The following is a 14768-nucleotide window of genomic DNA, read 5'->3' as shown; positions in this document are numbered from 1 at the left end:
CTGATATCCAGAGCTCTGTCAACCTGCAATGTTCTAATATCCAAAGCTCTGACAACTTACAATATTTTAATATTCAGAGCTCTGACAACATTCAATTTTCTGATATCAAGAGCTTTGACAACCTGTAATGGTCTGATACCTAGAGCTCTGACAATCTGTAATGTTCTAATATCTAGAGCTCTGACAATCTGTAATGTTCTGATATCCAAAGCTCTGACAACCTCCAATGTTCTGATATCCAAAGCTCTGACAACCTCCAATGTTCTGATATCCAGAGTTCTGACAACATGTAATGTTCTGATATCCAGAGTTCTGACAACATGCCATGTTCTGATATCCAGAGCTCTGACAGCCTGAAATGTTCTGATATCCAGAGCTCTGACAACATGCCATGTTCTGATATCAAGAGTTCTGACAACATGCCATGTTCTGATATCCAGAGCTCTGACAGCCTCGAATGTTCTGATATCCAAAGCTCTGACAACCTCCAATGTTCTGATATCCAGAGTTCTGACAACCTCCAATGTTCTGATATCCAGAGTTCTGACAACATGCCATGTTCTGATATCCAGAGTTCTGACAACATGCCATGTTCTGATATCCAGAGTTCTGACAACATGCCATGTTCTGATATCCAGAGCTCTGACAGCCTGAAATGTTCTGATATCCAGAGTTCTGACAACATGCCATGTTCTGATATCCAGAGTTCTGACAACATGCCATGTTCTGATATCCAGAGCTCTAATAACCTGCCATGTTCTGATATCCAGAGTTCTGACAGCCTGAATGTTCTGATATATAGAGCTCTGACTGCCGCAAATGTTCTGATACATAGAGCTCTGACAATCTTCTCTGTTCTGATATCCAGAGCTCTGACAACCTTGAATGTTCTGATATCCAGAGCTCTGACAACCTTGAATGTTCTGATATCCAGAGCTCTGACAATCTACAATGTTCTGATATCCAAACGTCTGACAACATGCCATGTTCTGATATACAGAGCTCTGACAACATGCCATGTTCTGATATACAGAGCTCTGGCAACATGCAATATGTTCTGATATCTTGAGGTTTGAAATTTATTGAATATAATAAGTGTGTAAAGCAGAACATGTCAGGTTGTCAGAGCTCTTGTTCAAAGTGAAATTCATAGTCTATGATCTAAGCAGTTAAGTGACTAGTTTCTTTTGAACATTCAGGCATATGCGTATAAAGTATCTTTTACTTCTTTGAAAAGAAAAATCAACCAACTAGAAAAAAATTATTGGTTCAAACCAAAACACAAGTTCAAAGCATTTAATTAACTGCATTGCCAAAATAACAATGTAACTTAGAAAGTTTATAATAGGAGGAAATCTTTCACTACATCATATGCTTTGCTCATTTTGTATGGTAAACAGTCAGTATGACTAGACTAGACTTCAACACCTTTCATGTATCACATATGTAAAATACTGGTTCTGTTGTTAAAATACTTGTTGATGAACGCAAGAATGTCTATGTTTCTATTGTTTTCTAGTTTGTCTGTTAACAAGTTAATTAAGAATACTATGGTTAATTAGCCCACCAGTTTTCTTATAATATAAATAGGATGAATATGATAGTCTGTTAATTAAATTACCACATGATCAAGAGCTTTCATTTCCTTGTCTCAAGTATTTTTTTATATTCCTCAATCTGGTGACGTAAGTTAAGACACTAATGGGTACCAACATTTACTTATACTAATTTTTGTGTTTTTCTGCTATTTTTATAGCCATGGTGACTGACAAATATAAAGGAAAGTGAAAGTACATATAAATCAGATAACTTAATATATTTTACAATGTGCATTTTTCATTTGTTTTGTCAGGTTTTCATTACATCAGTTGGTATGTGGTTCGTACTTACCAGTTTCAAATATGTCATCTGCATGTTTTAAAAAAAGGCTAATTATTTTTCTGTAGGATTTGAACTATCAGTTGTCTTCACTTTAGTCTTCTTAACTAAAATATATGTACAATAAATTTGAGAATAGAAATGCAGAATGCGTCAAACAAAACAACCCAACCAAAAAGCTAAAAACAGCTGCTGGCCACCATTGGTCTTCAATATCGCAAGAAAATCCGGCACCCAGAGGCGGACTTCAGCTAGCCCCTTAACAAATGTGTACTAGTTCAGTGAAAATGAACGTCACACTAAACTCCAAAACTAAAATTAGAATACATACAAGACTAACTAAGGCAATATTTCCAAAAGTCTTGCAGCCAAACAATAGAAAGTTCATTAATTACCTAGAACAAATTATGACATAATGCTGGAAATTATTACAGTTTTCCTTGTTATGTTTGTTTGGTTTCTTCTTCCTCTTTTTGAAACTTTTCTAACATCTATAGTTTAGTTTACTCTGTGATTGCTTTTAGAAGACTTTAACATTGAAAGCATATTTTAAAATGCAAATTTATTTTAAAGTAAAGTCAGGCATTCATGCTGAAATTGACCAACAATTTGTAGTAAAGTCAGATTGTTCAAAACAATTTCCAACATGAAGTATGTACTTCTTAAATGGAAACCACAACTTAAGAAAGTAGTAATTTGTTGATAGTATCTTTTTCCATAGTTTTCACCCCTATAATTAATTTTCAACGATATCGTATGTCACATGATCATTGTAGATCAACAGACTAACAACCCATCCTGGACGGAATCATAATTTGTGGTAACACAACACCCTCATGAACTTGGGAGGTACACTTATATATCAATGTCCTTTGTTTTCCATCAATATTTTATTTCGGTAAATGGTAGTTAGTCAGGTCTAGGGTATAGAATTATTTGTATGATTTTTAAAGAAACTTATTCAATTACACATTTTTTTATGTTTGAACACACATAGAAGACAATGTGTTCAGATACCTTGCAATACAAAATGTTTAGGGTGTAGGTCTCGGAATTGTTTTTATTATCAGCGTATCTCTTCAAATTGATTTTAATTGTTTTGTGCAAAGAAATGTCGCATTTGTTAATTTTTGTAATTGATTGATAAGATTTTCCTAATTGTATTTCAAAATTGTCTTGAATACTCAGACTTAAGGGGGAGATGTTATTCATATTTAAAAAGAATTTCATTTTTGGGCATTTCTCCTTAGTTTTATAACCAACTAAGGGAGACAATTATGTGCATATGAATTATTTCCCTTTCATAAAGTTTATCTTGTACTTAATTTGTATTGGATTTAACTTCCCATACCCAGTAAAGCTCGACATATGCCAAAATAAGAATTACAATAGTTCAAATGTTTCAATTCTATACTGATTCACTTTGGATTTTTATCAAAATGTAGGGATAAGAAAACTTTTTTGCTTTATAATTAAGATGGATATAATCATATGATCTTTTTTTTCTTGATTATACAAATACAAGATTACATAAGATTAAGTTAGATGATAGACTAATCGTTTGTTTTTGATGAAATGATCTCATGTACGGGTGCTCCTGGAGTAGGTGATTTGACTGGTAGACACAATACATATTTTCATGTAGCTTGATTGCTGGTTCTAAGTGGGAACATTCATTATTACTAACTTTTTTATCTAAGGAATGAACATCTGTAATCTTAAAACAGTGGTAGCTTTAACGTCTTCTGCTTTTTCTAATATCTAATGAAATTATTTTAAGCATGTGTTCTATTTGGGGTTTGATAAGGGTCACACAATGCACTTAGCCTTAAAAATATGTAAAATGTAAGACATTAAGGAACTATGTCTGTTTTATTATCAGCTGGAGTTCAAAACCATGCCCAAAATGATTTTGCACTTAAATCCCCGATCAAAGTTTGGTCTCAAAACAAGTCCAAAATACTTACTGTTTTTTATAGATCTGCTATCAAAAAAGGATACAATACTTAGACAGTTAAAGCTGCAAGTAGACAGTAGTTTTATGTCAATTTATTATTTTAAATCTGTTTTGAGATTGTGGTCTAGAGAGAGGCTGAAAATGCCTATGTATATTTTTAATTTGCTATCATTTGTGGATCTGAAGACATTAGTTCCAATTGCTTATACTTTTAAATCTGTCTGATATCAGATTGTGTATAAATGAAGACTCTTGCAAAATGCTCTAGTCCAGAAAGTGCTGTACTAATGACTGACACTTTCCAACCATGCTTTTCAGTTTGCATTAAAAGTTTCCAACCATGCTTTTTTGTTTGCGTTAAAAGTTCATATGTATCTTGATTAAATTTTGTATATAATTTTGTTTGATACAATTAAAGGCTAAATTATAGTAAATGAAACTATCTTATCAGTGGCTCTATTTAAAGTCAGCTTCAGAATAATTTCTTTTGGCTTATTTTGTTCTCTGTTGTATAATAGTGCAGTCTGTTGAATGATTGATGTAAATGGCTTCATTTTGAATATCCAAAGACTTAGTTAGTGAGCTTGTGATTGAAAATTAAAACTATATTTCTTCCTCTGACACAACTTGTGGACTCCAAAACTGAAACTACTTTTTATGGAAAATAAGGGTTCAATTGATATTATATAACTAGAATTTTGAAATATACTGAATTTTCTTTTTTGAGACTTTCATGAATACCTCAAGGTGTTTTAAGTCCAGAGTTTGTTCAGTTTCATTGGAGCTTAAACGTATTTGTATATATTTAATACTTAATCTGACGTTTATCAAAATATATTTCGGGTTAAATATAATTAATCCAATATGATTTATAGTACAAATGATTATCAGATTAAATATAACTAAGATCTAATTCAAAACTATTTTAAAGTTTAGATATTTATTGGACACAATAGGTTAAGCACAGCCTATTCGTCTTTCTCTACCATTTTGCTGTGTTTTTTTGTTGGAATGAAACCTTATTTAAAGTTTTTGATTTTCGCAAATAAAATGTCTGCCCCAGTTTTATTAATTTTAGTTTATATTCTATTATTTTGCTATAGCAAAGCAAATGTCAGAAAATCCAAATTCATTCCCGATTTCTTAACAAGATTTTAATTACCTGCAATTGGTATGCATAGAACTGAAGTATGAATTTTTGTAGGTTATAAAACTGAGGGAATAAATGAAAACGACACCAGAAATACTTTTCAGAGGAGGCAAACCTTACAAATATGCCGAATATATTTGATAGCACTAAGGTTTTATTAAAGCATCAATCGCTGAATTGCCTGGCATTAATTATGATCGTTTTTTATTTCTGATATATAAATGATTTATTGGCATGCTATTCCTTTTATCTTAAACAATATTTCAATATATGAAATAACAATATATAGAAATGGAATCTTTTCTGCATGACATTATGTAACTTTACTTGTTGACAAAAACAATATTGTAAGCTTCCTACATAGAACCAAGTATTTCATCATGTCAGCTTTTAAGATAATAGATCATTACTCCGACCTATTGCGTAGCAATCAAGATAATTAGGTTTCTTTTTGAAAATGTTTTCTTCGCTGTTTTATATTTCTTTAATGGATATTAGGCTAAGTGCACTGAAGTATGCTGCCTTTAGATAATTATAATTCAAAACATGGTGGCCGTACCCCAGGGTTCAATCATGTCAAATTTTAATTTTTATATGCTGAAAATATTTCTTTTTATGAAGATATTTCTTTATGTTTGTACACCTGTATCCATCTGTTACACTGGGTAACATTCATATAAATGTCACTTTTTCACAGAAAATACTTTTTGATTCTTTGAGGTATCTTACTTCTATGAAAGTCATAAAAAAATTCTTTACTAAATCAAATTTGTGGTTAACTTTGAATTGCCAGGAATGATATAAATGTCAAAAATTTATAGAAGAAATCATGGTAGTGCTAAGTCTTCCAAATTGTATGTCCCTTTCATATTCAATGGCAGAATAATATTATCTCTTTGCATCTTTTGAAAAATAATTTGAGATTGCCTGTTCCAAATGTTTCAAAATAAGTATGTGTGGTAGGAAATTAATCAAAGGCCAAAAGCAATCAACACTTGAAAAATTCTACTGTTCATTTCATGAAAACACTATTCTAAATTCTTATATTTTGTCCAATTTAAATAAATTATTTTAAAACCTAAACATGTATCTGCAGTTTCTTGCAATATTTGTTTTGATTTATACTTTTTTTGATAAATGAAAATTTAAGATAAATATGTATTGCTGAATGAAAAAAAAATAATGGGTAAAAATAGCAGGTATAGGGAGCAATTACAATATTTGCATTCAGATTATTGTATTCTCCGTAATGACATATCATAGAAATAGTTCATAATGAACACAAAAAGTAAAAATTTCATCAAAATCTGGCCTTAAATAAGATTGGTCAATATATATTTTAATGATTCATATGACATGATAATATGCATACACTATCACGCACTGATATGCATTCACTATGACACACTGATATGCATTCACTATCATGCTTTGATGTAACACTGATATGTATTATGCATATCATTGTGTCATAATTTATGCATATCATTGTGTCATAATTTATGCATTATCATTGTGTGATAATTTATGCATATCATTGTGTGATAATTTATGCATTATCATTGTGTCATAATTTATGCATTATCATTGTGTCATAACTTATCATTGTGTCATAACTTATGCATTATCATTGTGTCATAATTTATGCATTATCATTGTGTCATCATATATGCATTATCATTGTGTCATAATTTATGCATATTAATGTGTTGTTATAAAGTGTAATAGTGTACATGTATGCTAATATGTATTCCTGTCAGTGTTTTATATACATTTGGATTATATTTGATGAAGATGCAGAGAATTCTGGATAATTGACAATTGACACAAACTGTATCCATATTGTTTCAACAGTTGTATAATAGCATCATAGAAGCAAATAATTATTTGTCCCAGATGATAGCAAAAAACATGTTTTGTAATTATATGACTGTTTATAAAAATGTCATAGGCAATTAGATTTACTATAAATAGGGTCAAAAGGTTTAATATTATGTAACTGCAATAACATGTCAACGATATTAATTGCCCTGAATAATGTGTTATGGAGTGGCTAATGTAAGTACTTCAGCCCCTCTATCTATTGTTAAATAATTAAAGACAGAAGTTTAAAGGTACATAAGGAAAATGAACAAATGGGGATAACTCTGATATGTTATTTGTTTTAATGAATACTGGACTAAAGAAACATTTTGACTGTTAGTTAAGAAATGAATTCTACTTCTTGTAATTCCTGAATTCAACATGAATAACCAATGTGATCTTAAATTTGATCCCAGGTTTTATTGGTTCACATACCCTATCTAGCTAACCAATCAAATTAAGTTTAATAATTCATTTCAATGTAAAACAAAATGTGTTTGTTTTTGGTGACAAATCATAGTGTATTGATTTGTGTATATAAAATCATGCTGATACATCAAGGATCCCTAATTGGAAAAAAAACCTTGTGTATGCCCTCTGTTCACTTTCAGTTGTGGGATTAAAAAGAATAGCTTTTTGTTCTGTTCTCTAATCTTATGCTGCTTTAGAGTTATGCCCCTTCACAAAATGAAAAATTGCTGATCTTTTTGTTTCCTTTCTCTAATTTAAATATGCCTCAACCAAATGTTTTGAAACTTAAACATAATGCTTATTAGCAAAAAACTCAGATCAAGTGCAAGTTTGATAGCTTCACTTTTACCATTGGTTAGTTGTGACCTTTTATAACATAATGTGCAAGTGGAGACATCATCTGTGTCCCATGATTATATTTCTCATTTATTTTTCATTTCATTTTATTTTTCTGTCAGTTCATCCCTGGTATTAAAACTTACAACAAGTCTTGATGCAATATTCTGGAGTCAAAGCATTGATAACCTTGATAAAAGTTTCACTGGGTATGATTTTTATCCATATATTGATCTCTAAATTCCATATTTCTAAATATGTTTTGTTTTTATTTCAGGCATTAAGTCCTCGGAACTTTATTACGTGAGAAATGGAATTATCAATAATTATGCGCTGTCATTTGAAATGCCAATCAACTATGATGTTAAAGAAATTTACTTCACATGGCAGAGCTTACGTCAGACTCCAGCCGTGAGTATTTTAAAGTTTGCAAATAAATGCATCTTTTATTGAACTTGGTTAAGGATTTGCTTAGAATAATCATAGATGATTTTAAAAATTTGGCACAAAATTTAATTGCTTTTGTCAGTGTTATGAGCATTTTTTGACATCTTAATATACAAAGTTTTAAACAAGTAGTTTGAGCAAATGCTGCCAAAATTACATGATATTTGGGTTATGATTCTATGGTGATTGTTTTTCAGATCACATAGAGTTTTAATGAGGTTGACATACTCTTGACCTAATAATGGCCATTGACCATAGAAAAAATTGAAAACAACACATTGAATAATTTCATGTGTCCGAAGCCCTTTTCTGGATTCACTTACATCAGGAACACTCAAATCCAAACATTTGAAATCCAAGGATGTATAAGGACTGAAACAGTTGAAGAGCTATATGACAAAAATACCTTAAACAAATAACCAAATTCATCATAGGTCCATCTTGCCTGATGAAGTTCCTTGCCTGATGAAGTTGAAACCTTAGTTTCTTTATAATTTCAAAAATTTATAAACAGACAAGTTTAGAAAGGTTTGTTATTAATCATGTAAGTACCGAAGTACTGACTTCTGAGCTGATGATACCCTCTGGCACTGATAGTCCTCCATCTAAGGTATCGACCCAGTGATGTAAAAAATTGAAAACAAATCTCCTGAACAGATGTTTCTGTGATGTCAGTCAGCTTACCCTAGTATCATGAGGTGCTATTTGCATATAATTTTGTAATAAGAAGTTCAGTAATTTTGAAATTTATCTTTTTAGCAATCTGATAGTTGACCAAGTCTTTGATACCAAATTTTGTTAATAAGACAATTATAAAATTTGTTTATAGTTTTAGCTTCATGCTATGCCTTTCATGTGATATAAGTTGTAAAACTGGATCTTTGTAAGAAATAGAAATAAGTAGTTTAAGATTCTAAGCTCTTTTCACCATATCATAAAATAGACAGGAGTAGGAAAGTCACTGTCTTATCATTTATAGGTTTCTTAAAAGGGTTTTTGCTTTTATGGCAATCTAATGATTGCAAATACCTTAAATCCATACAAGTTTAACCATTTACCAATTTGAGAATGCCTCAGTTATCTAAATTATTTTTATTTATGATATTTGTTGTATGTTTTTCAGATGTTGTTTAGCTTGAGATTCAATGTGTCTAACTCAAGAGCCATGTCCCAGCCAAGAGCTAACATCACAAGTGATGGCTATGTACCTAACACATTATCTGGTAAGTTATATATGGCAAGAGTAAGATATCTAAAACAAATTGTTTACTATGTGTTGACCTCTTGCTGTCTTAGTTATTTGTGTTCTGGAGTGGCTGTCTGTTGATGTATAGTCCCACATATAAATTTGATCTCATCCATTGTATGACCGATTATATTATACTTATCTAGATGTGTTTTAAACTTGTGCTGTTGTGTCTGTTACATTTATACTACCAATTGTTTGTTTTTATTCAAATACTTTCTTTTCATTCTGGTATGAAAATATTGTTAATTCTAATAGTTTGGAAAGCTCAATAATATAATTTCTTTACACGATTCTTAACCTTGACAAGATTTGGCTTCTACAAAAATGTTGACAAAGTTAAGGAATCTAATAAACAAACTTTCCTCATTTGTGTGAATACTTGGTATTAATTGCTGTTGAAGCATGCCTATGATTGTGGCAATTATACGTAATTATATTCTTCAAACTTAGAGACAGTTCTTATGTCATATTTGTAGGTTAAAACTGCACTAATTAACCAGTTTATTGTTTATAACTGTAAGATATCTATGAACATTGGGGGTAAAAACATAAAAACATAACTAAACATAAATTAGAATAAAGTATGTTTGTGTTTCCTTGTTTATGCCCCACCTACATCAAAGAAGAACAATTTCTTTCATGAGTGAACTGTAATATATATGCAAAAGTGAGAGGGGCATGTTGTCATATGGTCACATGTTCTTTTTTTATGCCCAATTTATGGGCATTTTGTTTTCTGGTTTGTGCGTCGTTCGTCTGTGCGTCTGTTCATTTGTCATTCATCTTCTCATCTGTCCCGCTTCAGATTAAAGTTTTTGGTCGAGGTAGTTATTGATGAAGTTAAATTCAATCAACTTGAAACTTATTACACATGTTCCCTATGGTATGATCTTTCTAATTTTAATGCCAAATTAGAGATTTTCCCCTATTTTCATTGTCTACTGAACATATTTTAAAAATGATAGTGTAGATGGGGCATCAGTGTACTGGGGACACATTCTTGTTTTTTTCTTTTTTCTAATAGGTTTTTTTACTCTTTGATGCTATTTTATAAATCCCTGTTGCTTATTTGAATTTTATATTCTATGCAATACTACAGATTGAGAGCAAAACTTACTATAAATTATTTCTTGTGTTATTTCCAGTTTTCAAGGTAGAATTTCCATGTACAGGAAAGATTAGTGGAGAGGTTATAGTCAACATGCAATTAAATATCAGTATCTTCTCAGCATCAAATCTTACTGTCTTAAATTTAGTCAGAAGAAAAATGTGTTTAAAAGGTAAAATATTATTTCAAAACGAATGCTCAATAGTGCACAAATAAAAAGAAATCATGTAGCACTATAGACTCAATTCTGTTCTATATAATTCATCAGGACCTGAATAGAATTTTAGAACCAAATCATCAATTATTGTTGTAAGAAATTTTATACATAAAAAGTTTTATATTTTATCCATTTACTCCAATCAATATGACAAAACTGAAAAGAAAAAAAAATGATTTGAGAATCAATATTATATTATGCCATTCCAATAGATAGAAATCTTCGACAATTATCATATAAAAGTTGCATTTTATTTATTTTTACATGCATCTTTTAAACTGCACATATTGTTAACTTGAATGTTAGATAAATTAACGACATGTTTTGTCCATCAGCTGTCATAGCCTGATGTCAGATTTAAGTTTGGAAACCGAGCGTCTAATGTTGACATCACTGATTACATCGGTATGGGATAAGACGGGTATCTTAATTAAACGGCAGTGGTGAAATCGTTAACTATCTCCTTTTTTTTTTACAGGTTATCTTAATTATAAATCTGTGGGAAAAGCATTAGGTGTATTCTATTATTGACAGCTTTCAAGTTGTTTTGGTCAACTTTGGTTTACACGATTTAATTAATGATGTAGAAATAATAAATACTCAAGTGTGCAGGCAGTGCAGAGGAAATGAATCATAATAATTTATACACATTTTAAGAGGATTTATCTGTTTATTAGTGTTTTTATGAAAATAATCTGAAATCCAGAATAAGATGGCTAAAATAGTTTTCCTGAACTTTTTTTGGATGGTAAAAATTAATTAATCATTTTTATAGAACCGCAAATTTTGAAAAAATTTTCGTCGTATATTGCTATCACGTTGGCGTCGTCGTCGTTGTCGTCCGAATACTTTTAGTTTTCGCACTCTAACTTTAGTAAAAGTGAATAGAAATCTATGAAATTTTAACACAAGGTTTATGACCATAAAAGGAAGGCTGGTATTGATTTTGGGAGTTTTGGTCCCAACATTTTAGGAATTAGGGGCCAAAAAGGGCCCAAATAAGCATTTTCTTGGTTTTCGCACTATAACTTTAGTTTAAGTTAATAGAAATCTATGAAATTTTGACACAAGGTTTATGACCACAAAAGAAAGGTTGGGATTGATTTTGGGAGTTTTGGTTTTAACAGTTTAGGAATTAGGGGCCAAAAAAGGGCCCAAATAAGCATTATTCTTGGTTTTCGCACAATAACTTTAGTTAAAGTAAATAGAAATCAATGAAATTTAAACACAATGTTTATGACCACAAAAGGAAGGTTGGTATTGATTTTGGGAGTTTCGGTCCCAACAGTTTAGGAAAAAGGGGCCCAAAGGGTCCAAAATTAAACTTTGTTTGATTTCATCAAAATTGAATAATTGGGGTTCTTTAATATGCCGAATCTAACTGTGTATGTAGATTCTTAATTTTTGGTCCCGTTTTCAAATTGGTCTACATTAAGGTCCAAAGGGTCCAAAATTAAACTTAGTTTGATTTTAACAAAAATTGAAACCTTGGGGTTCTTTGATATGCTGAATCTAAAAATGTACTTAGATTTTTGATTATTGGCCCAGTTTTCAAGTTGGCCCAAATCGAGGTCCAAAATTAAACTTTGTTTGATTTCATCAAAAATTGAATAATTGGGGTTCTTTGATATATGCCAAATCTAACTGTGTATGTAGATTCTTAATTTATGGTCCAGTTTTAAAATTGGTCTAAATTAAAGTGCAAAGGGTCCAAAATTAAACTAAGTTTGATTTTAACAAAAATTAAATTCTTGGGCCTCTTTGATATTCTGAATCTAAACATGTACTTAGATTTTTGATTATGGGCCCAGTTTTCAAGTTGGTCCAAATAAGGATCTTAAATTATTATATTAAGTATTGTGCAATAGCAAGTCTTTTCAATTGCACAGTATTGTGCAATGGCAAGAAATATCTAATTTCACAATATTGTGAAATAGCAATTTTTTTTTAATTAAGAGTTATCTTTCTTTGTCCAGTATAGTAAGCAAGAAATATCTGCAAGAATTTTTTTGAATTGGAGTTATCTTTCTTCGTCCAGAATCAACTTAAATCTTTGTTATATACAATATACAATGTATATTCACTTTTTACTACCAACTGATAAATTTAAATAATCTTAACCATTCAGTGATAACAAGCAGTTTTTTTACATCTTAATATTTTATGATGTATTTAAATGAGTAGTAATTGTTGCAAACTCCATTAGAATATTTTAATTGAAATTAGTTTTGGAATAAGGGAAAGGGGGATGTGATTAAAAAATTGGGTTCAATTTTTCTCATTTGAAATTTCATAAATAAAAAGAAAATTTCTTCAAACATTTTTTTGAGAGGATTAATATTCAACAGCATAGTGAATTGCTCTAAGAGAAAACAAAAATTTTAAGTTCATTTGAATACATTCATTCTGTGTCAGAAACCTATGCTGTGTCAACTATTTAATCACAATCCAAATTTAGAGCGGAATCCAGCTTGAATGTTGTGTCCATACTTGCCCCAACCGTTCAGGGTTCAACCTCTGCGGTCGTATAAAGCTACGCCCTGCGGAGCATCTGGTTAAAATATAAGATAATTTATAATAATCATAATGATATTCTTAAAATTATTTTCAGACAAAGTTCAACAGTCGTTCCTAGATGAAGGCAGTGTACAAGTTGATACTCCAAAAGTTTTCCCTACCCCACCAAACATTTCACATGCTGTTCATAAGGGCATGTCTAATACTCTAGGTAAGTCCAGTTATCAACACAGATATATGCAGTTTATTATGTTTTAGCAGTATTTCTTCTTCTTCTACCAGGGCCCTGTTACATGTATCTCACTTGAAAGCTTATAGTGGGTAAGGAAAATTCTGGATTTACAGTGTTGATACTGAAAAACCTTCTGTTTTTCAGATTGTACTTTCAAAACTAAAAACAACCTTGTAGTAATAATTATTTATTAGTTAAATTGGCATCTGCTCTTTTTATTCAGCTGGTAAATAAAATGATGTGTATACTAATTATGATTTATATGTTTTTACAGATCAGCCACCGTCCAAAGAAACTGCCATGTCAACCCATGTGTTTTATATAGCTGTTGGATGTGCTTGTGGTGTGATCCTCCTCATTGCATTAGCTGTAGCAGTTTATTACCTCAATACACAGAAGAACTCATCCAGGGGATATAACGAAAGAATAAAGTATTAGTATGTCTTATAAAGCCTTTGTAACTTTAATACTTTGTAAAACCTTTCAAAAAAGGAGAGGTGCATAAAGTATTAGAATGTCTGCTCAAGTCTTTGTACCTTTAAAACTTAAGGTATTCCTCTAGTCCTTTCAAAAAAGGGGGTGCATTACTTTCCTATGAAAATTTCTTTTTTAAAATAAGCTATACATGTACCATGAATGGATTCCTAGGGTTCTAAAAAAGTTATGATTGAAAGGAAAACAATATCCTTCTTTTGGGTTAAGAATTATAACGATTAAATATGATATTTCAGTTTAAACTGGAATGTTTACCCACAAGCTTTAGACTTACAACCCTTTTGATTTTCTTATAAGTTTGCGAGTGTATTGACCCTGTTGACACACCAATAAACTTTTTAAAAGAAGAGAGTTTGTTATCCTTTAATGTTCCTCACACTTACAAAAATATAGTAATTAATGTTCATATTTGATATACTGTGCCATACGCTGATAATGTAATGTTTAACTACAATCTTACAATGCTTGTTCAGCAATACAATCAAAATGTTTCTTCATGTTCATTCTTTACAGGGCGGGGATTTTTCAAGATCTGTTAAAAATTGAATGGTTACATATTTTCTACTTTCCATTCTTGTTTAAATCAATTCTATTTCATAGTATTAATGAAGTAACTGCTCTTATTGTTAAATTCATAATAAAATATTTTATTGTCAATGTAATCGTAAATTAATATTGTTATTTTTTAGTGATACGAACAGCAGTTCTCAAGCATTAACCAAGCAACAGAGCCAGTCTTTTATCAGACCAGAAACTCCTATGGACAATAGCATTAAAGGTTCAAGTGAGTCATCTACAAGTTATTGTCATTAAATGTCCATCTCTAAACAAGAATTTTATGATTAGAA

The 14768-nt window shown here is 30.8% G+C and overlaps 1 protein-coding gene across 2 annotated transcripts in view; it reads left to right on the top strand.

Annotated features, from left to right (window-relative positions):
- LOC134712832 (tyrosine-protein kinase RYK-like) overlaps positions 1–14768 on the top strand; it is a 48168-nt gene that overhangs the window by 22064 nt on the left and 11336 nt on the right. The window contains exons 2-7 of one of the 2 annotated variants that reach the window (XM_063574782.1): positions 7933–8066; positions 9226–9325; positions 10497–10631; positions 13288–13404; positions 13700–13856; positions 14610–14704. In XM_063574782.1, coding sequence (XP_063430852.1) covers positions 7933–8066; positions 9226–9325; positions 10497–10631; positions 13288–13404; positions 13700–13856; positions 14610–14704 — 738 coding nt within the window. Of the gene's footprint in view, positions 1–7932; positions 8067–9225; positions 9326–10496; positions 10632–13287; positions 13405–13699; positions 13863–14609; positions 14705–14768 lie in introns of both variants that reach the window. The other variant, XM_063574781.1, reaches the window with a different exon arrangement.

Source organism: Mytilus trossulus, chromosome 3, assembly GCF_036588685.1.
Source record: "Mytilus trossulus isolate FHL-02 chromosome 3, PNRI_Mtr1.1.1.hap1, whole genome shotgun sequence".
NCBI lineage: Eukaryota > Metazoa > Mollusca > Bivalvia > Mytilida > Mytilidae > Mytilus > Mytilus trossulus.
Note: the sequence above shows the minus strand (reverse complement) of the source record. Positions and strands in the feature narration are given on the sequence as shown.